The sequence below is a fragment of the Mirounga angustirostris genome, unplaced genomic scaffold (genome assembly GCF_029215605.1).
Source record: "Mirounga angustirostris isolate CCGP_5_RB_7025 unplaced genomic scaffold, mMirAng1.0.hap1 SCAF_4, whole genome shotgun sequence".
In the NCBI taxonomy this organism is placed as follows: Eukaryota; Metazoa; Chordata; class Mammalia; order Carnivora; family Phocidae; genus Mirounga; species Mirounga angustirostris.
Window position 1 is genome coordinate 174111932 of NW_026991712.1, and position 24321 is coordinate 174136252.

General features: G+C 39.2%; 1 protein-coding gene across 3 annotated transcripts in view; it reads right to left on the minus strand.

Moving 5' to 3' along the window:
* The window catches only part of CDC42 (cell division cycle 42), a 49614-nt gene that overhangs the window by 8694 nt on the left and 16599 nt on the right, over positions 1-24321 (minus strand). For all 3 annotated transcript variants that reach the window (XM_045898495.3, XM_054513082.2, XM_045898496.3), the window contains exons 2-3: positions 8823-8977; positions 6051-6123 (exon numbers count right to left, since the gene is read on the minus strand). In XM_045898495.3, coding sequence (XP_045754451.1) covers positions 6051-6123; positions 8823-8927 — 178 coding nt within the window. In that variant the 5' untranslated portion in view covers positions 8928-8977. The remainder of the gene's footprint in view (positions 1-6050; positions 6124-8822; positions 8978-24321) is intronic.

Genomic DNA, 24321 nt, shown 5'->3' on the forward strand with positions numbered 1-24321 from the left:
AAAAGAAAAGAATGGGCTTAAAGAAAACAAAATCAGCCAAACTCCTTAACTCTCTCAATCTAAACAGCCTGAGCTCTAACACTGGCTGGAGCATTGACACATTACATACTAAAGCTCCAATAAAACAAAACAAAAAATAAATTTTAAAATAAGATAAAGCTGGTAAGAACAGATACTACACTAAACAACTAACCAAGCCTTATTTAAAAAAAAAAAAAAAGTACATTCACACACCTTTTCTTAGCTTTATTCTCTATTCAAATGGAATGAATATATTTCAAAAAAATTAAGCCTGACATAGACTAGAAAAGGGTTTCATTTTTAGTCATTCAGCTGCTACAATCAATCCGTGTTTGTGCACATCAAAAACAAATCCAACTCTATATTCCTGAGCACCACTAAGAGTATCTAAATGAGTGTCCAATGTGTTACATGCAATGAACCTTCTACTCAGATGAAGACAGAAAACAAATAGCCATTCTTTTTTGAATACTAGGTCCAAAGCAGTATTGGTCAGTCCGTTTATTTGTAATAAACAAACCCTCAAAGCTAGAAATCTTTCTTTTCCTTTCCCAAGGAGAAAAAAAATCAGAAATGAAATTGTTCAATAAACAGAAATGAGGCTACCTTACCTCTACTTCTGCTTCAAGTGCTACTTTTTTTTTTTTTTTAAAGAATGTTAACTTCCTCAAGAAGACAGTGCCTGGATGGAGACTCAGAAGATAGTGACGGTAGAGGGAGAAATTCAAGGCTGAAGGGGTGTTATGAATTACTGTGTTTTGTTCAGAGAACCATCAGCATTTCACTGTTGTCAAGGCTGAATTAGGAGCAATAAGACTGAAAATGTGACAAAGGGCAAATCCACAGCACCCCTCGGATGTTCTGTTCCTCTGAAGCTGTAACACAGTTTCTCAAAAGGACACCATTTTATATCCAGTGTGCATGTCTTCAAAAAAATAATAAATTTTTTTCTCTTCATAACGCAGAAATTCCATGGTTGCAATTTTTTAAAACCAGGTGCCTTCTTACCTGTTCAATATGGCTACCTAATAAGCACCCACCCACAGTCTGCCTTTACCATTCTTTCATATGTTAGAAGTAACTATCGCCATATGTGACATGATGAATTACTTTAGACTTACTGAGCTGGGATGCTACCAAGCTCTAGGAAGCCTCTGGATGAACCTAAGCCCAGTCTTCGAATTTTACTGGTTCTCTCTGCTTCCCTTTCTTGTAACTATTCTGTTGGCTTTCTACCTTTTTAGACTCCCCCTCCTCCCTCCTTTTTGGTGTCATTTCCCCTTGTATTATTCATAGTGTAGTAGTTTTTCACTGCATATAGGAGAGGGACAGGGCATGGCAGTGTCAGTAGGAGCAAAGGCCTGCCTGGGAGAGTCTGGGTGGGGGCACACAGCCTTCAAAGGGGATTTAGCATAACTGAGCATGACAGTTTGAAAAGCTCACAGGTCCTGCCCCCAACTTCCTTGACTTCCCCTACCCTCCTCACCACCTGCAAACCTTGACATCACTCGGTGTGTTTGAAAGTACGCCTTTACTGCAATCGTTTGAGGTCCCTGTGCATGTGGTTAAGTGGCACAAATCGAAATGCCCTTGTTGCTTCTCTCCCCTCAGCCTGGAATCTCCATTTAAGGAAAAAGAATGAGTGTAGTCCCTTAATATGAGTAAAATTCTTCATGATCCAAGCATAATTTATCCAGCTAAAATTTATCGTCTAAGTATGTCACAAATAGCTGTTATTCACTTGATAGAGTCAATGTCATCACTGAGTATCCTTTAAGGTACGCAACATGATCAAGAAAATTGCACTCTATGTCCAAGTCAGGTCTTGACTACAAGTCTTAAATTATACCTACTCTAACAGCACACCAGCTCACTGCTTAACTTCCAACATTTGCCAAAAAAGCAGGGATATATCTCATGGGTTGCTGACCTTTCCCTTGTTTAGAATCTCATATTTAAAACTGAAATTCAGGGGCGCCTGGGTGGCTCAGTCATTGGGCATCTGCCTTCGGCTAGGATCATATCCCAGGGTCCTGGGATCGAGCCCCACATCGGGCTCCCTGCTCTGCAGGAAACCTGCTTCTCCCTCTCCCACTCCCCCTGCTTGTGTTCCCTCTCTCTGTGTCTCTGTCAAATAAATAAATAAAATCTTTTAAAAAAAAAAAAAAAAAGGAAAGAAAGAAAGGAACTGACAGTGGGGTGATGATTATACAACAATTTAACAAGACAAGCATGTTGAGTAAAAAAAAAGCTAAATACAGAACGAAATACACAATAGTACAACATCTGAAGGAAAAAAAGAAAATAACTGTGGGGGGAACTCATGAACAAAAACTTAGTGTCGTGATCACAGAAATAAAAGCTGTGAGACAGAGACAGAGTCCTGTCTGTGATCTTTTTTTTTTTTCCTTTTAAGTAGGCTCTAGGGACAACTGGGTGGCTCAGTCGGTTAAGTGTCTGCCTTTGGCTCAGGTCATGATCCCAGGGTCCTGGGATGGAGTCCTGCATCAGGCAGCTTCCCTACTCGGCCTGCTGCTTCCCCTGCTTGCTCAGTCTCAATCTCTCTCTACCTCTCTCTCTTTCTCTCTGACAAATAAATAAATAAAATCTTAAAAAAAATTTTTAAAAATAGAGGGGGCGCCTGGATGGCTCAGTTAAGCGTCTGCCTTCAGCTCAGATCAAAATCTCCAGGTCCTGGGATCGAGCCCCACAACAGGCTCCCTGCTCAGCAGGTAGTCTGCTTCTCTCTCTCTCTCTCTCTCTCCCTCTGCTCATTCTCTCTCTCTCTCTCTTTCCCCCTCTTAAAAAAAAAAAATCATTAAAAATAAATAAATAAAAATGAAATAAAATAAAATAAAAATTAAAAAAATAAGTAGGCTCTACCCCCAACCTGGGGCTTAAACTACCTTGAGGCTTAAACAACCCTGAGATCAAGAGCTGCATGCTCCACCAACTAAGCCAGCCAGGTATCCACCTATCTCTGATCTTATATGGTATTAAATAAATCTATAAGAGGGCGCCTGGGTGGCTCAGTTGGTTAAGCAACTGCCTTCGGCTCAGGTCATGATCCTGGAGTCCCGGGATCGAGTCCCGCATCGGGCTCCCTGCTCGGCGAGGAGCCTGCTTCTCCCTCTGACCCTCCCCCCTCTCATGTACTCTCTCTCATTCTCGCTCTCTCAAATAAATAAATAAATAAATCTGTAAGAGTTGCAGCCAGCACCTCCCAAACCTCTTATACATAAGCCATTAGCTTTGTTTAGAGACTTTGTATGAGAAGTATAGTTCTCCCTTGTCAGTTTTTGTTTCACACTAAAAAAAGAGAGAATTGTAGCCAGAGGTGAGATAGGAATGCTATAAAGAGAATTCAGAACAAAATGACAAAAAGTCAGCAGATTAAACACAATCAAACAGTCCGAGGCCATCTCAATGGGGATGAAAGCTTTAGCAGAAAGAAAACTAGGTTAATGGCATGACTTGAACCAGGGACAGGGACTCTGAGATTAAGGCCTCTGCAGAAGGATACAAGTCTCCCCTTAAGTGTATCAAAAACAGAGACTCACTACGGATGCCTACTGCCCCAATTCTCCAATGCCTGTCAAAAAAGAAAAAAAACTCTGGCTCATAAAGTGACCTCAACAATGAAGATGGAAAACCCCCAACTTGCCTGGGCTGTTAAAATCATTTCCTTAGTGAATGTTTTTTAACCCCCAGAAAGATTCAGAATCTAATATAAAGATGAAATAAATCAAATACTATTACTGTTAATTTTCAGTTACATTTAGGAATAATCTATCCTTATTTAACACCCAGTACCTATAATATTTAAAATAATCTGCCATATTAAAGAATATGATAAGATTTGTTCTCTGATTCCAATTTAAAATGTATAACTGAGTAACTGATCTTAACCTTGGGGCTTTTTAGTTGAAAAATGTTAAGAATTTTATAAAGGTTATAAATAATACTGTTAACGATAAATTAAAACATAAATACAGGAAATCATAAGTTATCAGGCTAACTGAGGCTATGTATATAAAAGCCTGGGAATGCTTCACTTGTCAGGTCAAACAAATTGAATTAAAACAGAAAACTGAATATATTAAATTTGTAAATGCAGTTTAAAGTGCCAGAAGATATTTAACACAGTTGTAAATGAGGCTGATTGGGATTCAAGTCTTATCAACATAAGTTAAATAAACCAATATTCATCAAAGGACCCTTGGCCACCTTGAGAATGATTTCTTAAAAGTGACTATTTTAATAAAAAAATTTATTAAGTTGTACAACTAAATTTAAAGGCTTACCCACTCCAAAACTAAATACTGAAGAGAAATAAAATATGTCCATACAAAGATTTGTATACAAATGTGCGCAGCACCACTATTCACAATAGCTTAAAACTGGAACCCAAACGTCCATCAACTTGTAGACAGATAACCAAATTGTGCTAGATTCACAGGAGGGACTACTACTCAGCAATTAGAAAAAACTACTGACACATACAAATAGATGAATCTCAAAAACATGATGCTAACTGAAAGAAATCAAGCACAAAAGACTACATATTATAGGATTCCATTTATATGAAATTCTAAAAAAGCAAAATCACAATGATAGAAAGCAAAGCTGTGGCTGCCTGGGGCCAAATCAAAAAGGGATTCTTAAAGAGCACAAGGACATTTTTTAGGTGATAGACGTTGATTATGGTGGAAGTTACATGACTATCCAGTCAGTAAAATTAATCAAACTGAACACTTAAAATGACTGAATTCTATTGTATTCTACTTCACTAAAGCTAAAAAAACAAAATACTGATTAAACACTGATTTGAAATTTAAAAATAAAATTTAAAATTAATTTTCAACTCTAAAAGGCCATAAATTGGGACACCTGGGTGGCTCAGTCGGTTAAGCGTCTGCCTTCAGCTCAGGTCACGATCCCAGGGTCCTGGGATCGAGTCCCGCGTCGGGTTCCCCGCTCCGCGGGGAGCTTGCTTCTCCCTCTGCCTCTGCTTCTCTCTCTCTCTATCTCTCATGAATAAATAAATAAAATCTTTAAAAAAAAAAAGGCCATAAATTATCTTTTTTCTGCATATAAATTGCCTCCAAGGGCACACATGAACACAGAAAAATTCCTCACCTATCATGAAGTACAGGTCATTATTTTTTCTATTTTCCAAGTTTCCTCCAATACACCATTACTCTTGTAATTCTTAATTCATAAACATTTTAAAGGCCTAAACCACAATTAGAAAGCCACTGATCTCTAAACTGAACTGCTTACTACTGTCCTACTGTCTCTCCATTTCACCTTCCCAACTAAATCTAGACAGTCCCTCAAAATGAGCAGTATAACATACTCCGTAAGAGCAGTATGTCAGCTGGCAGACAGGGAGAGAGTAACTCATAAAAAGTGAAGCACTTAAAATTCCTAAATACGAAAAGGTTACCTTTCTGAAATTTTCCTTTGGCTAATTAAGCTGATAATAACAGAGACTGCAGAGAGAGAAGTCAGAAATTAAGATGCACAGCCACTGTTAAAACAACGAGGAAATAACACTGAGGAATTAGGTATACTTAAGGAAGAAAGCAATTTATTCCTTTAATTTCAAAAGCTGACCACAAATGTCACTGTGAGCTAGGTATTGGTTCATGTTCAAAGCATTTTCAGATGTAGTATAAAATAACAAACTATGTCTATAAGAAGCATATATTACATAGACACAAATCCTAAATAAGCTTTCAAATTTCAGAGGGTGATAATACAGCTTGCCTAATATACTCTGCTCTCACCCTACTTTATTTCCTTCCACACTATCCACCCAAGGAACTCCAAACTCCTATTGCGATTCCAGGTCTGGGACTGCCTCTTGAGTCAAGCATCAGCCATCATAATATACGATCCTAAGTATTAACAAAAGGCAAGTGGTTTGCTAATATGCTAGTTTCCCAAAATGTCCACAAAAAAAGACAGACAACCAGCAACTTTAATAGTTATAGACTAAAACCCGAAAGATGTCAAGTTTTCACCTGCAGTATCAAAAAGTCCAAGAGTATATGGCTCTCCACCAATCATAACTGTGACTGCATAGTTGTCAAAAACCTAAAAACATAAAAATACAACATCGTTAGTGTGCAAGGGGATGGTCAAAATGGGCTAGAACAACTCTTAAGTAAAGGCAATATTTCTTCCCTAAAACTTAATCCTCTCTTAGTCCATATGGTTCTTATATAACCAACCTTGCCAACTAAACCCTTGCATGAACTAAATGATTCTTGAGAAAAAGTGACAGGAGATGTATTCTGGGAGGTCCGCTCTACCCCAGCAGCCTGGATTAAAAGCCACAAAAAAGCTAGAGGTGTCACAGAAGCAGAGTCCCCGAGCTATACAAAACGATCCTCTTCAAGTTTAAAACTTTGAGACAGTTAAGTTTATAGTTTACCTTAATGCTCAATCTGATTTCTAAGAAATTAATTCTTCACAGACCATTTCATTTTAATCTAGAATTTAAATATCCTAGATCGATGATAATCTTCTTCCTTTCAGGGTTCAAGACAAGAAGCGCCTTGTTACAAAACAAGCCCATTAGAGAGAAATAAAGGGAACCCTCAAGGTCAAGGAGGTGTCCAAGACAAGGTTGGGAGATTATTTGTTGAGATTTCACGAATAAAACTTACATTACTGGATACAAATCACATGACCGAAGAGATCTTCTGTGACTAGATGCTTTTATTTGCAAATACTATAAAACCCATGACGAACTCAGTATATACTAACACTGGTTGTGCTAAATTATTTGTGAAAATGGGAGGTAATGGCGCTAAATGGAAAAAGACCCAACACTAATTCATGGATTCCTCTGAATTGAAAATGAAAAGCAATCTTTCCAACTAGAAGAATGTTACATTTTCAGATCAGCCCAGCTTCATCTAACTTTCTGGCTCAGGCTTAATGGATTGTTTAAATGTAAACAAGAGTGGAAGCAAGGGCATGGGGTAGTTAAAGGAAAGTCAGTTCTTGATAACAAGAACAAGGAAGGGGCACCTGGGTGGCTCAGTCCGTTAAGCATCTGCCTTTGGCTCAGGTTATGATCCCGGGGTTCTGGGATCGAGACCCGCTCCCAGCTCAGCAGGGAGTCTGCGTCTCCCTCTCCCCCCTCTGCCCCCTGCTCATGCTCTATCTATCTCAAATAAATATTAAAAAAAAAAACAAGAACAAGGAAAATTATAATGAATGTAGTTAAGCTCTCAAACACACAGATTACTTTTTTAAGTCATACCTAACCCTCTTTCAGAGACCCACATACAAACACATATATGAAACACTCGCGAGCCCCCCTTAAATAGAACACCTCATGACCAAAGTCATAACACAGACTCAAATCATGTTTACAAGAAAATAATTTTAATGGAGACTGAAATGCCAAAATTCTGATAGCTGTCCTCTGAAACAAGATTCATGTATCTCTGAAAGTCCCCTAAAAGTCCCTCACAACCTCAGAGCTTTTCACTTACCATGTCCCCAAATGGGCCAACAGATTTAATTATACCTTCAAATTCTCCCCCTCTAAGAAACCTAACCTTCCCGCTTCCTACAGTCTTGGCCTACCTCAATCACTTAGTCTGCTTTGGGTTATTACAGATTGTCAATTCTAATTAAACATAATCACCAAACCCTTAACCTGTATTCACCCTCTTAACAATGTTCATGTCTCTTAAGATTAACCTAAAGTAGGGGCGCCTGGGTGGTTCAGTCGTTAAGTGTCTGCCTTTAGCTCAGGTCATGATCCCAGGGTCCTGGGATCGAGCCCCACATCAGGCTCCCTGCTCTGCGGGAAGCCTGCTTCTCCCTCTCCCACTCCCCCTGCTTGTGTTCCCTCTCCCACTGTGTCTCTCTCTGTCAAATAAATAAGTGAAATTTAAAAAAAAAAAAAAAAGATTAACCTAAAGTATTCAGACATTTTCTTCCTTTTTACTTCCAAACAATACTAATCCCATATTAATCATATATAGGTTCTTCATAACTCCTAAAATAACTCAAAAGAGGCGGTCACTGCAAGCCAGGCCAACCCTAGCTCGGCCTGCATCACTGAAAGAACATCTGTGTTTAACGTAATTATACCACTGGGTTGGATCACCCAACTTGGGACAAACAGTGTATCCCCAAACACATTCTTTCACAAGTGAGTGTTACTCTAACTCTTCTCTCTCACTTCATTATCTTTATTATTCCCATTTTCCCTCTACTCTTCTAAGGAGCTCATAAAAAGCATTTGTGGGAGAGGATACCCAAAGGCTTCTGCTAATGTTCTCATAACAAAAACGGGTCTCTGCCCTTAACCAATTTGGAGCTCCATTACTGCTAAGACAACAGCTCTATGAGATCCTCTTCTATCCCCTAAGGAGAGTAAGTGGAAACACATACTAATTTCTCTGAAGTTACAAGACCCCAAAAAGCATCCCAGACCTCCAAGCACTGATGACTCATTGGTCAAGTTATCAAAAAAAAAGGTCACCTCATTCCAAGCCATAGAGCATACTTCTCCAGAGACCACCACTCTTTAGAATCTTGTCTATTGGAGTTTGGTCTCCCAGCACTTCTTGCATACCCTTGTATCACCCTTCTGACTCTTCACTGATTCTTCAGCTGTTAATTTTAAAGTGTATATAATTTACCCATGAGAAGATCTTTAAAAACAGGACACAAAGGCAAACAACAGAAAAATTTCAGTGCACACATAGTTTTCAAAAGATTTCCAAATAGAATACATTTCACTAACAGATGGAAGCCTTTATACTTACAGTCGGTACATACTCAGATGGAAATTTGTTTGTTGTGTAGGATATCAGAAGACATGTTTTACCAACGGCACCATCGCCCACAACAACACACTTAATTGTCTGCATTGCTGAAACAGTTTTGTATCCACTTTAAATATTTCAAATTCGATGATGACCTACAAAAAGATGAAGGATATTTGTTTCATTTGTAGTGATATATTTTTTTTTTCTTCTACTAGCAAGAGATTCACTCATTCAGAGCAAGAACAGAACTAGCACCGTAACTACTGTGGTGGCAAGAACCTAAAAAGAGAAATAGTGACTAGCTCAAAGTCAAAATAACAAATAAGAGTCAATTTTCTAGGTTTCTGATCCCTGGCTGTTTTCAACGTGTTTTTTTAAAAGTCCAAAGTAGTGTATTTCTATAATGAGAGAGAGGGGGACACCTGGGTAGTTCAGTCAGTTAAAAATGTGTCTGGCTCTTGATTTGGGCTCAGGTCATGATCTCCAAGTTGTGAGATCAAGCCCTGTGTCGGGCTCTGGGCTGGGTGTGCAGCCTGCTTGGGATTCTCTCTCTCCCTCTCTCTCTCTGCCCCTCCCCCACTGCACATGTGCTCTCTCTAATAAAAAAAATTAAAAATAAAAAAAGAAAGAGAAGAGGCTATTTCAGAATGAATCCCATGTAGTGTGCCAAGTATGACTGTGTGAAACTTCTCCTTCAGTTGTATGTGCACACATGTGTACACACATGTTGTATGTGTCCTAGACTGCAATACAGAGGTCACTGATTTAAAGAAATGTCCATTTATCCAATCTTAGAGCTATAATTAATCAGGTTGGTTACAGCTACAGAGCACCACCACCAACCCCTTGTAACAAAAGAGCAATACGAGTAATTGGACAAAGATCAGGGTGATCCCTGGTCTCAGCAGCTATTCTGACACCAGGTTGCCTAGTTACTAACTCAATATTCATGGCATGGAGAGGCCAAAACCTACATTTTTATAATAAAGAGTCAGATCACTCTAAAGCACACTGACTTATAAGCAGATATAATTAGTTTCTCTTACTATAGTCCTCCACTCTAAGAAACTATTGACTACAAACGCACCAAAGATTTATTATATTTCATCAGTTCAGAGATGCTTGCTTTCACATTTAAACATCTCTAAAATCAGGACGCCTGAGTGACTCAGTTGGTTAAGCCTCTGCCTTTGGCTCAGGTCATGATTCCAGGATCCTGGGATGGAGCCCCATGTTGGGCTCCCTGCTCTGCGGGAGTATGCTTCTCCCTCTCCCTCAGCCCATCTTCCCTAACGTGTGCCCCCCCAGTAAATAAAATCTTTTATAAATAAACAAACTTCTCTAAAATCAGAACATGTCTTTACCGTAAGATTCTTAAAATCATTAGCAGTCATTTTTTTCCCACCTTTTGACATCTAAGAAATCAGGATAAACGGCATCTTAGAATCAACGAAAACTTTTTTTTAAAAGATTTATTTATCTTAGAGAGTGAGAGTGTGCTCGCAGGGGAGAGGCAGAGGAAGAGGGAGAGATTCCTCAAGCAGACTCCCCACTGAGCATGGAGCCCAACACAGGGCTCAATCCCAGGACCCTGAAATCATGACCTGAGCTGAAACCAAGAGCCAGAGCCCAACCAACTGAGCCATCAATGAAAACTTTTTCCAGAAAAGTTTTTCTGGAAGAATAAAAAAGAAACATCATGCCCTGTATACCTACATTTTAAGATAAAGTCCTATTTCAATTAGAATCCTGAAGGGGTTGGAATTTCTTGTTGGCTAGAGCCGCCACCTTATTAAACATAAAAATGTCAGAACCACCTAACTCGGCTGGATGCCATGCCTACTTTGTCCTACAGTACCCATCACAACTCTTAATCATAATGAGTTATAAATGCCTGTTAACATCTCTGTACATATATTAGGAGTGACTTAGGAAATATACACTCACCCATTCCGCATCAAAATCATCCTGATTGTATTTCTCTTTATTTAACCTCCTTTTATCTTGTTCCTTCCCTTTTCCTTATAATGCACTAAAGAAGCACTCATACTAATACAGCATTAAAGGTTAAAGATCTTAATCCCTAAACTAAATCAAAATTATTTATCAAAATAATTAAGCACACTGAGTACTAATATAGAGAATTACTCCTAAAGAATGTCTTTTACATAATAATAAAGAAGAAAGAGGAAAAACTTTCTTCTCAGGGTTCCTGAATCTACCGCTGAAAAAAAGCATAATGTTCTGGGAAAAAAATAATGTCCTCTGTAGAATTTCTTTTCAATTCACAGTGAAGAAAAGAAAGGTAAGCAGAGGGGTGCCTGGGTGGCTCAGTCGTTAAGCGTCTGCCTTCGGCTCAGGTCATGATCCCAGGGTCCTGGGATCAAGCCCCACATCGAGCCCCGCATAGAGCCCTGCATCGGGCTCCCTGCTCCTCCCTCTCCCACTCCCCTTGCTTGTGTTCCCTCTCTCGCTGTGTCTCTCTCTGTCAAATAAATAAATAAAAAATCTCAAAAAAAAAAGAAAGAAAAGAAAAGAAAGGTAAGCAGAAAGTTCTGATCATTCTACAGAATATTTTCCAGGTGCCTACAAATCTATTTCAAGTTCAGTTCTTACACCTTCTATTTCTCCTGATTATTATTACCAGGTGATTTTATGTAGAGTTTAATCATAAATACTGGGCAGAAAGTTATGGTTGACCACTGTGGCAGAGACTGCTAGTGGTCTGCCAATTCTTCCTTTCTTCTTTAGTAATAGAATTTTCACTTAAGCACATGGTCCCCAGTAAAGACAGACTGCATTTCCTAAAGTCCTCTGCAGCTGGACTGTGACCATTGTGATTAATGGAGTGGAAATGATGGATGCAACTTTCAGGACTAGCCTTAAAAGCAAGGGGAACAGTCTCCCTGTTCCAACCTGTAGGCTGGAATGCAGACGTGATGATGAGAGCTGAAGCAGTCATACTGAACCACAAGACGCAAATTACATGTTAAGGATGAGTAACACAAGAGGAAGGGCCAGCCCTGGATTGCCTCCAGGACTCTTACACAAGAAAGAAACTTCTCTTTCATTAAAGTCCCTAATATTTTGGATTTCGCTGTTACAGCAGTAGAACTGATATCCTAATTACTGTATTTCATAGACTCTAGGAAGCCAATGATTTTTAAATACATCCTAAATTTAGAAGTCTTAAATGTAGGAGAAAAGTGTCTTAGAATCATTGAAATTCTAGTAATATCTGGATTTATCAAATAACTTTACAGTAAAGCTGACCACTTTTGAGACTGTCTCAGAAACATCTAAGATAAAGGTTCCTTCTAAATTTTAATTGTGGTTGAAATCAAATTAATTGTCATCCCTAACTATGAAGCTCCTTATCTTCATTCTATATCTGGTACTCACTTTTAAGACTTACAACCCATACAAACAAGCTAATACAAAATCAACAGCCCACTTAAAGCCTGAAACTTCTAGTGGAGGAAGAGCCACTGTTTCTCAAAATTTTCATTAAGATTCCCTAGGGAATAAGAAGACACTGAGAACAAAAAATTCCCATGATCAGAGCTATGAATATGACTGCCTCATGTGCAAAATAACAACTATGACAAGCTGTGGACAAGGCTGGAGCTAGTCTAAAACATTTCAAAGAAGAGCTTTCATTAATAACTATATTTAAAAAGAATAATTTAAATCTGATTCACACTAAATTTCCTTTTTTATATATTATAAATATATTTGGAAATTCCACCAAAATTAGCTGTCTTCAGCAGCCGATTCACAAATAGCAGTCTTAGAACCTGGTTCTTTCTGTGGAAACCTTAAATGCAGTACCTCTCTCTGATACCAGCAAGAATAAGGAAATGTTAATGAGATCATTCTTGGGGTGCCTGGGTGGCTCAGTCGGTTAAGTGCCCAACTCTTGGTTTCCGCTCAGGTCATGATCTCATGGATTGTGAAATCGAGCCCTAAGTTGGGATCCTAAGTCTGCTTGAAGATTCTCTCCTTCTGCCTCATCCCCCTGTCTTTCTCTCTCTCAAATAAATAAATTTTTTAAAAAAAGAGAGAGATCATTCTGGCCACCAGGAAACTTCCAACTGTAAAGTAAAACATATGGATACAACACAATTTGTACTAGAAAAATCTACAATGTAAGTTTAGGAAAAAAGGTAACACTATTTCAAATGGGCTCATAAATCTCTCAGCATTCTTTTTTTTTAAGTAGGCTCCACTCCCAGCATATCCAGGGCTTAAACTCACGACCCTGAGATCAAGACCCAAGCCTAGATCAAGAGTCAGACACATAACCAACTGAGTCACCCAGGTGTCTCCTCTCTCTGCATTCTTAAGCACAAATTCATTAAAACTAAATGACAAACTTTCTGAGGGCAATCTTTAAGATTTTCCAAAGGAAGGTAATAGATTCGTGTAACAGAGATGTGCTCTGCATATAGTTTGGCTAGATCACGGAACAAACATTACTACTTTGAGAACTTTTAGAAGTCTGTATCTTCTCCTGTCCCAGCAGAAGAAACAGCCCCCAAGCCAACTGGGCCCTTCTTTGTGTGACCTGCCTAAAAAGTTGGAAAGAATATCCAAAATACATAAACTTCATTTATAAGTTAATAGTAATTTTCTTAACTTTGAAGTCAGGAAAACTGGGTTTTAATCCTGCTCAGCACTTACCAGTGACCTGGGCAAGGTTCTTAACCTCTTTTTGCCTTAATGTTCTCATTTGTAAAACAGAACTAATTATGTCAACCTTGCACAGTTGTTATAAAGATTAAATAACATAAAAGGACCTCACAGCTCACAGCACATACTCAATATACATAAATTCATCTACCAAGTGTGCTAGTTAAATCAATCCTACTTCACACCTATTTTCATCCAACTGGGTCAAAACTTACACTGGTGGATTATTACCTAATCAAAACTTTTCACACTCTGCACATAATAGGTATGCCAAAAACTAAGTTAAAATTAACTGAATATGTTTGCTATTTAGCTAATGACACACACACAAAAATAAATGAAACAAGAAACCCAAATATTTCTTCACCTGAAGACTTCTGTATTCTTTTTATAGTTCCTCTATCTTATTTCTGTATTTTACAGAGTAGTTCCTAAAAATAAGTAATCTAACAGGTGTTAACAAAATAATTTAGTATGAGAACAGAGCCGATCACTATTGTTAAATGACGAATTAAATGTTTTTAGTTTACAAATCACTGCCTACGTGTTTGAATTTAGCCTCTAAATCAGCAATTCCAAAATTATCAGACCCCCAAAATTACCTGGAATGGGTTTGTTAACAATTCAGATTCCCAGACCCTCACCCCAAATCTAATAAATCAGAACTCAACACTCTCTACATAATCCTAATGTAAAATGAAGCTTGAGAACTACTATCTTACACAATCGCAAGACAAGGAATACCAGTTAACACAAGAATCTAAGCTAAGATAAACATTGGCATTTTAGACCACCTAGAAGTGAATTTCTTAAAGTAGAATCAAAATTACCAACATGAAATAACTGTATCAACCAGGCATTTTACGTATTTAGTAATGAAAAACTCATGTTAGATATTGAGAGAGCATGAACCAAGATACTTCAGAGGTGCTTCAATTACTAGTTTAACCTAAGTGTTCTCAAATAAGAATAGGAGCAAATACACAGCACTTACTATGTGCTATATACTGTTCTAAACATATTACACATTTTTTTTTAAAGATTTTATTTATTTATTTATTTATTAGAGAGCGAGCGAGAGAGAAACAGCATGAGAGAGGAGAGGGTCAGAGGGAGAAGCAGGCTCCCCGCTGAGCCGGGAGCCCGATGTGGGACTCGATCCCAGGACCCTGGGATCATGACCTGAGCCGAAAACTGAGCCACCCAGGCGCCCCGTATTACACATTTTTATACATTTCATCCTCCCAACAACCCTACGAGGTATGTACTATATTATCCCTATCTTGCAGGTAAGAAAAGTGAGGCTCAGTAAAGTTAAGCAGGCCAAGATTACTCAGCCAGTTAATGGATTTAACCCCGAGCGGTATGACTGCCAAGCCCCTGCTCTAAAACATATACTAGTCACTACCTCTCCTCTCACTACCTCTCCTGAGAAGTGACAGTGATTAAAAACAAACATGATCAGTGCAAATGGAGTGGCAAGTATGTACCTATGATAGCTGCCAGCACTGGAAAGAGGAAGGGAGAGGAGGAAGCAAGAAACAGGAGCTAAGTTCATTTCCTATTTCTTCACCCTGCAGACAACTACTAGATTTTATTGGGAGAAGGGAAGAATTAGTAAGACAGAGTTTGCTCTTCCCCTTTCTATAGTCCCATAAATCTTTCATTTCTCAGGCTTCCTGACCTAAGCTCAGCAATCTGTCAGAAACTGGTTTTGGGTCCCCTGTTAAAAGCATTGGTTCAACAAGTCAGGAACCAACAGATGTTGGCGAGGATGCGGAGAAAGGGGAACCCTTCTACACTGTTGGTGGGAATGCAAGCTGGTGCAGCCACTCTGGAAAACAGTATGGAGGTTCCTCAAAAAGTTGAACACAGAGCTACCCTACGACGCAGCAACTGCACTACTGGGTATTTACCCCAAAGATACAAATGTAGTGATCCAAAGGGGCATGTGCACCCCAATGTTTATAGCAGCAATGTCCACAATAGCCACAATATGGAAAGAGCCTGATGTCCACCAACAGATGAATGGATAAAGAAGATGTGGTGTGTGTGTATATATATATATATACACATACACACAATGGAATATTATGCAGCCATCAAAAAATGAAATCTTGCCACTTGCAACGATGTGGATGGAACTGGAGGGTATTATGCTAAGCAAAAAAAGTCAAACAGCGAAAGACAATTGAAAATGAAACAAGACAAAACCAGAGAGGGAGACAAACCATAAGAGGCTCTTAATCTCAGGAAACAAACTGAGGGTTGCTGGAGTGGAGCAGGGTGGGAGGGATGGGGTGGCTGGGCGATGGACATTGGGGAGGGTATGTGCTATGGTGAGCTCTGTGAATTGTATAAGACTGATGAATCACAGACCTGTACCCATGAACAAATAATACATTATATGTTAATTTTTTTAAAAAAAGCATTGGTTCAAGAGTCAGACTGGGTCTACCACTCTATCTATGTGACTTTAGGCAAGTTACGTAACTTCTCTGTGGTTGTTTTCCCTTCTCTAAAAATGAAATAGACCTTCTTCATGGAGTACGTTGATTAATACATGTAAGGAATTTAGAACAGTGCCTGGCATACAGTAAATGCTTACTAAATGTTAGCTATAACTCTTGAATGATTAAAGGCACTTTTAAGTCAATATAAATTTTAAAACATCAACGATTCCAACCCACTTAGAAAAGAGCACGTAAATTTTTTTATTTCCAAAATAATTATAGTACTCATTGTTCTTACTACAAATGTAGTCAAATTTAGCTGTAACTACAAAGGTAGTCGAGCTGCAATTTAATTAAGACTATTCTACAAAGCATTTGACATGTATTAAAAAGTCAGCAGATGGGGCGCCTGGGTGGCTCAGATGGTTAAGCATCTGCCTTCAGCTCAGGTCATGATTCCAGGGTCCTGGGATCGAGCCCCACGTCGGGCTCCTGGCTCAGCAGGGAGCCTGCTTCTCCCTCTCCCTCTGTCTCCCCCCCTGCTCATGCTCCCTCTGTATCTCTGTGTCTCAAAAGAATAAATAAAATCTTTGAAAAGAAAAAAAAAAAAAGTCAGCAGATGACCCACAGATGGGGAGGGAGCAGGCAACCAGGGAAAAGACTTTGGCTTTGCAATACATACAACGCCAGCTTCAGCAACATGGAAATAACTAGGCCAGACATGTCTGTATCCTATGTTAGCTTCCTTTTTAAAAAATGTCAAATCACTATAGCAGCAAAGAGGCTATGTAGTATCAATTACCGTTTTGCTATCCAGAGTGGCTAGAAAATTACATCAATAACTAAACACTCTCTCTAATACTGAAGTTCAATCATACCAGCACTTAGAACTGGGGCTGGGCCACTTTAAGCATAAAAAGCGAGTCTGGGGGCGCCTGGGTGGCTCAGTTGGTTAAGTGACTGCCTTCAGCTCAGGTCATGATCCCGGGGTCCTGGGATCAAGTCCCGCATCGGGCTCCCGGCTCAGTGGGGAGCCTGCTTCTCCCTCTGACCCTCTCCCCTCTCATGCTGTTTCTCTCCTGCTCACTCTCTAATAAATAAATAAATAAATAATCTTAAAAAAAAAAAGCGAGTCTGCCAATCATAAGCAAAATAAATTGTGAAATAAGATGTATCTTCCACATGCCTTCCCAGTACCCACAGTTCCACCACACAGCGACACCAAAACCTGTCTCCTAGGTTCTTAAATGCTTTAGAGATCCAATTCCCTGTTGAGAATCTCAGAACTACAGCCCCTATAACTTTTCTGGAGTCCTTGAGCTCTAAATTTAAAGAAGCCATGGAACCCTTTCTGCATTATCATTATTACTGGCTGGCTGCCCACTAAACTCCACTAGACAATCCAGTCCCTAGGGAAAAGATCTGTATGGGGGAAAAGGAGGCTCCTAGCTACAGATGCCCCATGCCCAGTGGTTCATTCTAGGCACAAGGCACAAACAGTGCATGAAAAGATTTGAAGATTAAGTTTTGCTAATAACGAGCATCTTTCGTAAAAAATGTATATTCTCAGATTATAAAACTATGTCAAATATTAATGGTAAACAAAATGAATGAAAAGCAAGTTTAAAAAGGGAAAAAGAGGGCGCCTGGGTGGCTCAGATGGTTAAGCATCTGCCTTCGGCTCAGGTCATGATCTCAGGGTCCTAGGATCGAGTCCCGCATCGGGCTCCCTGCTCCTTGGGAGCCTGTTTCTCCCTCTGCCTTTCTCTCTCGCTCTGTCTCTCATGAATTAAAATAAATAAATAAATAATAAATAAATAAATAAATAAATAAATAAATAAATAAATAAGAAAAAGATAAAAGAAAGAAAAAGAGAGAGAGAAGGAAAGGAAAGGAAAGGAAAGGAAAGGAAAGGAAGGAAGGAAGGAAGGAAGGAAGGAAGGAAGGAAGGAAGAAAGAAAGAAAGAAAGAAAGAAAGAAAGAAAGAAAGAAAGAAAGAAAGAAAGAAAGAAAGAAAGAAAAGCAAGTAAATTTTTTGGTAATTTCACTGTGGTAAAAATAAGTTCTGGTCTTCTGGGTTCCTGGTACAGAGCTCCTAAAACCCCTGGAATTCCCTAGATGATAGGAATGTCTTTTGTCTTTCATAATGACCCCTTCCATCACAGAAGAGTTTATGCTAATGTAACTTACGGCCACATTAGGGTGGGGCCCCCAGGCAGCTTCGGGAAGGGGCTGCTCACCAGAAAGACCAAGTGATTAAAGGCCTGGAAGTTTACCAACCTCAGGAAGGGGCACTGAGAAGCCCACTGGAGATTGAGCTCTGTGAAAACTCTTGAACAAAGAGATCTGGAGCAAGTTGGTGAACACAAGTTGGTGAACACAAGCATGTGGAGGAAGGAGTGTACCATGACAAGGAAGGACACAGAAGCTTTGAGCCCCACCCCCACCCCACCCCTTATCCTATACATCTCTTCCATTTGACTACTGAGCTGTATCCTTAACAATAAATGAGTAAATGTATTTTCTTGAGTTCTGTGAGTCATTCTAGTGAACTGTCAAACCTGAGGGGGGTCAGGGGAACAGGCTAGGCAGAAGGGTAGACAGCCTGAGCACCCCATTCACAACTGATGCCTGAAATGGAAGCAGTCTTGTGGGATAAGCAGTCTTGTGGGATAAACTGTGGGGTCTGGACTCACTCTTAGAGTCAGTGTCAGAACTGAACTGACAGAAGTGGTATCAGAAAAAAAGACAGTTTTCACACGAATGTGAAATACACCAAAAATAATACTGTTTTCATTCTAAATACATTTCTCCCCGAAGTAACCCATTTTCATACCTAGGATACAGGAAAGAAGAGGCACTACACAAATCAAGACAAATAGTGACCCTGAATTTCATAAGCCTTCCTTACCTATCCAATGGTGTGGCTGCAGGATTAGACATAACAAATAAAATCAGCACCACTTGTCTCTCAATCTAATCCAGTCACTTCAGAGAGTACTTTATATAACTTTTTGCTGTAAATTATAGCAGCACACACAAAGCATAATTTTTAAAACATCTGCCCATGTGATTGTTAAGTAATCCAAAACAAAACACTCAAACTACAGAGATGTATCCCATGCATTCACATGTACGCTGGTGTTCTAACTCATCATCTTGTTTGGTTCTCCTATTACAACTCCATCACAATTACCTTTCTCCCGCAAAACAAACAATACACTATTAAAGGAATGTTTTTAAACCTTGAAATAAATGTTAAGCTTCAAACAAAATTTAAGAGAGATTAATTATATGAGTTTAATAATAAGTTTTTTTTTAGAAATGAACTTAACGCCATCATTTTGCAGATATTCTGGCCTAAAAGCAAAGGACTTACCCTAAAGCCAGATTGTTAACACCCATGGATCCTGATATTTTTCCAACTCTTCAGACTTCAAGCAAATAAAGAACAAACCACATAAAGACTGTTCTTTTTGAACTTTATAACCTGTTTTCAGAGTCCTTAGTAAACAGCAAATCATCTTAGAAAACTTTGGCATCCATTCAAAAACCCAAAGCAATACAGCTACTGCTCAAAGTTATTTGCCCTAATAAAAATCCGAAAGAATTGCTGGAGTGGGGGTGGGGTGGGAGGGATGGGGTGGACTGGGTGATAGACACTGGGGAGGGTATGTGCTCTGGTAAGCGCTGTGAATTGTGCAAGACTGCTGAATCCCAGATCTGTACCTCTGAAACAAATAATGCAATATATGTTAAGAGAAAAAAAAAAAGAAGGTAGCAGGAGGGGAAGAATGAAGGGGGGGGAATCGGAGGGGTAGACGAACCATGAGAGACGATGGACTCTGAAAAACAAACTGAGGGTTCTAGAGGGGAGGGGGATGGGAGGTTGGGTTAGCCTGGTGATGGGTATTGAGGAGGGCACGTTCTGCATGGAGCACTGGGTGTTACGCACAATGAATCATGGAACACTACATCTAAATCTAATGATGTAATGTATAGGGATTAACATAACAATTAAAAAATTTTAAAAAAAAAATCCAAAAGAAGGGGCACCTGGGTGGCTCAGTCGGTTGAGCATCTGCCTTCGGCTCGGGTCATGATCCCAGGGTCCTGGCATCAAGGCCTACATCGGGCTCCCTGCTCAGCGGAGAGCCTGCTTCTCCCTCTCCCTCTGCCTGCTGCTCTGCCTACTTGTGCCCTCTCTCTGTCAAATAAATAAATAAAATCTTAAAAAAAAAAATCCAAAAGAAGCTTAATATGATCAGCAGTATGCCTGTTTTCAATAATAAGTGTATCCATTCCATTTGAAAAATAAAATTAGAATTCTGTAAAGTATCTTTCAATTACTCAAAAGTAGACAACCCTACGTTGGTAAAGACAGTCCCTTGTGGGTCCCTTATGCTCCTATACATCTGGCTGGGTATGCTAAGAAATACAAGGTCCTGACCACCCCACCCAGGCCACACTGTAGGGTTATGTTTGCAGCAAACGACCTTGAAAACTACAGTAATGTCTCCCTCTAGGACAAAGAGCAGGCTTACTTCCTGCTTGCTAATAAACAGTGGGTTCCCCAAGCTCAACGTGAGCTCCTCAGCTGTGACACAAACTCACTGCATCTCCCAACCAAAGTCTTAGGGGCAAAGAGAAGCAATACAGACACTGATCTGCTGCTGGCTGTGCCTTTAGTAATTAAATTCTTTGTCTCTGACCCAGGAGTCTCATGTCTTCAGCCAGCATCCATAAAACAGTATCAGACTAACATATTAGCTTTAAGGAGAGTAAAATAAAATCCCAGACCTATTTATTTGATTGAGCTTTGTGAGACATCATCCTTTTGTTGTGAATTTAAGTTTTGTATGTAAGTAATATAGCTTAGTTTCTTACACTAATTACTAGATACACGGTCTTATATTTTATTCATTACTCAAATTTTTTCTTTACAGAAAATCCTTCTGAAATGATCTTAAAGTTTTTTTTCCACCTTCTCCTCCACAGTCCCAAGCCAGCTAGCACATCTTCTCTAGAAATAGGATGTTTTAGTTTGTTTATGGTTCCATCTTCTAGGTGTCTAGCAGGAAGAAATTAGTAAAGGCCAGAATCCTACCATCAAGAAAGGGGGTAAGGTAAGCAAGGTGGTTCCTCATAGTGAGGATATAAAAATGAGGGAAATGATGTATTATTAATTTGTTTTGCTTTAAAGTAATAAGGCTAATAAAATTTTTAACTTAAAAAAAAAACCTTATTTTGTTCTCTCCTATCCTTGAAAAGCTGTGAATAACATTATTTTCCCCCAAAATTCCACTTATTCACCCTAGAAATAAGTCTAGAATTTCACAAATCTAAAGGACAAGGTCTTCATGGTAGTGTCCAAAAGCCCTGTTGCTTTTCTCTTGATTTTTGACCCAAGACTGGTGCATATATGCTAAATTGGTAGATATTTTACCAAAAAACTGTCAAAAAAAAAATCAGAGAAGTAGACCCAGGCAGAATGTAAGTGGTAACAGCACTACTACAGCTTTTCACTTCTATAAGATACTGGGGCTTCTCCCCTAAATGTACTTTTCAGATCTTGCATAAAACAAAAGTACCTTTGGGTTTTTGACAAATAGCATCTCGAGTTCTTTGTGCATAGGTCTCACCCACAGAATGGCTGCGAAACTCCTATTATCTCCAGGTGCCAAATAAATGCATTAATATAGGGGCACCTGGGTGGTTCAGTCGGTTAAGGGTCCAACTCTTGATTTCAGCTCAGGTTGTGATCAGATTGAGCCCTGCATAGGGCTCCACACTATGTGTGGAGCCTGCTTGGGATACTCGCTGTCCCTTTCTCTCTGCTCCACCTCCTGCCCCCCACCCCTTCCCCATACATGCACACACTCTCTCTCTCAAAAAAAAAAAAAAGGCATTAATAAATACAGAATGTCAGATGGCAAATATTAACCACTCTAAAGCAATTATTCAAATTCCTCCATTTTCTGCCACTTGTGAAAGAAACTGATACATGTGAAATCACAAACTACGTAAGAGAAAAGGGTTCTATGGGTCCTCGGGTTGACAAAAATGAAGGATTCTATGGGTCCTCAGGGTGACAAAAATGAAGCCACTGTAAGGAGAAAAAGTGCTTGAGAGCAACCCGCATAAAGTAAAAGATTACGAGTCTACATGGTAAAAGATGATTTCCACAGTGCTAGAAGTTTGTTGTGTCAGCTTCATTTATGAAAATGACTTCATTCCAAAATGTCTAATCCAAGAAGAACATAAGTCCTTATTTTTACTATACTGAGTTTTCCTTCCTCAAACTGGCAAAAACAAAGGGATACTAACCAGAGTGATCATTTTATATTATAGTGACCAAAAAAAAGTTTAAAAATCCAATTAGCAAATATTTAAATAAGATACATAATTTTTAAATTTAACATTTCCAAGGAATTTGGTAAAACTGAAGAGTATGTAATAATGTATAAGAGTACTATTTAATTAGAAGAGAACTGAAATTACAGTAAGATTTTCCCTCAAAATATTCAAGACTTGTAAATTTGGGAAGGGAGGAGGGGGACATCCAAAATTTGTTCTCCAACAAAACAGACAGCATCAGCAGGTAAAACTACAGAAGTTGCTCCATAGATCATACATTCACAAGGCATTATTTGCTTAACAGTGAGAAAGCCTCTGGGTTTGTTCTCTGTAACGAGAACCACTTCACAGTGTAAACAGGTACTAGTAGTATTGTGTCCAACTTACAATTCCAGGAGGAAAGGCACAACTTGACAAAAGAATTTTTTTGGATCCTAAGGTCATGTGCAATAACACAAACTTTTGTTAACAGTCTTGATCTACTTTTCCACATAGAAGGGGACTTCTCCACTTAAAACACCTAATACATGCCATCATTGTCCTATACATAGCCATATCCCGCCCTGTGCCTGGAACAAAGTTCATGTCCTCTTGGGGCAACGGCCCTAAGTGGCGTATCCAGACAATAAACAAGTAACACCTACACCACCACCACCCCCCCCAAACACACACACTCTTCCTTTGTAACAATACTGACACCCTCATATGCAATTTTCCCATTCTGGTCTCTTAATTAAGGGCAATATCATTCTATGCTCTTAAGAAAGGGCAAGGAAATATTAAACACATTCAAAGTTCCCCTCAGTTTCATGCAAAAGAACAGATAACTATGGGCTCCTGGCTGGCTCAATTGGTAGAGCATGAGACTCTTGATCTCAGGATTGTGAGTTCAAGCCCCACATTGGGTGTAGAGATTACTTAAAAACAAAATCTTTAAAAAACAACAACAACAAAAGAACGGATAACTGAAGATAAGGGCATTTTGCTTATCCCAAATCTCAAATCTGAGTTTGTCATAGCTCTGAGGTCTAGACAGAGAAAAAAACAGGGAAAAAACAGGACCAAAATTGTTCAACCAGCTTCCCTGCATCTTATTCTGCCCATCTAATCAATTGCCAATTGCCTGGTACTATTTAAATTATCCATTCATCTGCTGAAGGGCATCTCGGCTCTTTCCACAGTTCGGCTATTGCGGACATTGCTGCTATGAACACTGGGGTGCACATGGGCCTTCTTTTCACTACATCTGTGTCTGTGGGGTAAATACCCAGAAGTGCAATTGCTGGGTCATAGGGTAGCTCTATTTTTAATTTTCTGAGGCACCTCCACACTGTTTTCCAAAGTGGCTGTACCAACTTGCATTCCCACCAACAGTGTAAGAGGGTTCCCCTTTCTCCACAACCTCTCCAACATTTGTTTCTAGCCTTGTTGATTTTTGCCATTCTAACTGGTGTAAGGTGGTATCTCAATATGGTTTTGATTTGAATTTCCCTGATGGCTAATGATGATGAACATTTTTTCATGTGTCTGTTAGCCAGTTGTATGTCTTCTTTGGAGAAGTGTCTGTTCATGTCCTCTGCCCATTTTTTGACTTGACTATTTGTTTTTTGGGTGTTGAGTTTGAGAAGTTCTTTATAGATCACGGATACCAGCCCTTTATCTGTAGTGTCATTTGCAAATATCTTCTCCCATTCTGTGGGTTGCCTCTTTGTTTTGTTGACTGTTTCCTTTGCTGTGCAGAAGCTTTTTATCTTGATGACGTCCCAAAAGCTCATTTTTGCTTTTGTTTCACTAGCCTTTGGAGATGTATCTTGAAAGAAGTTGCTGTGGCCGATGTCAAATATTCAACAGATGTCAAACATTCAACAGATGAATGGATAAAGAAGATGTGGTCCATATATACAATGGAATATTACTCAGGCATCAGAAAGGATGAATACCCAACTTTTACATCAACATGGATGGGACTGGAGGAGATTATGCTAAGTGAAATA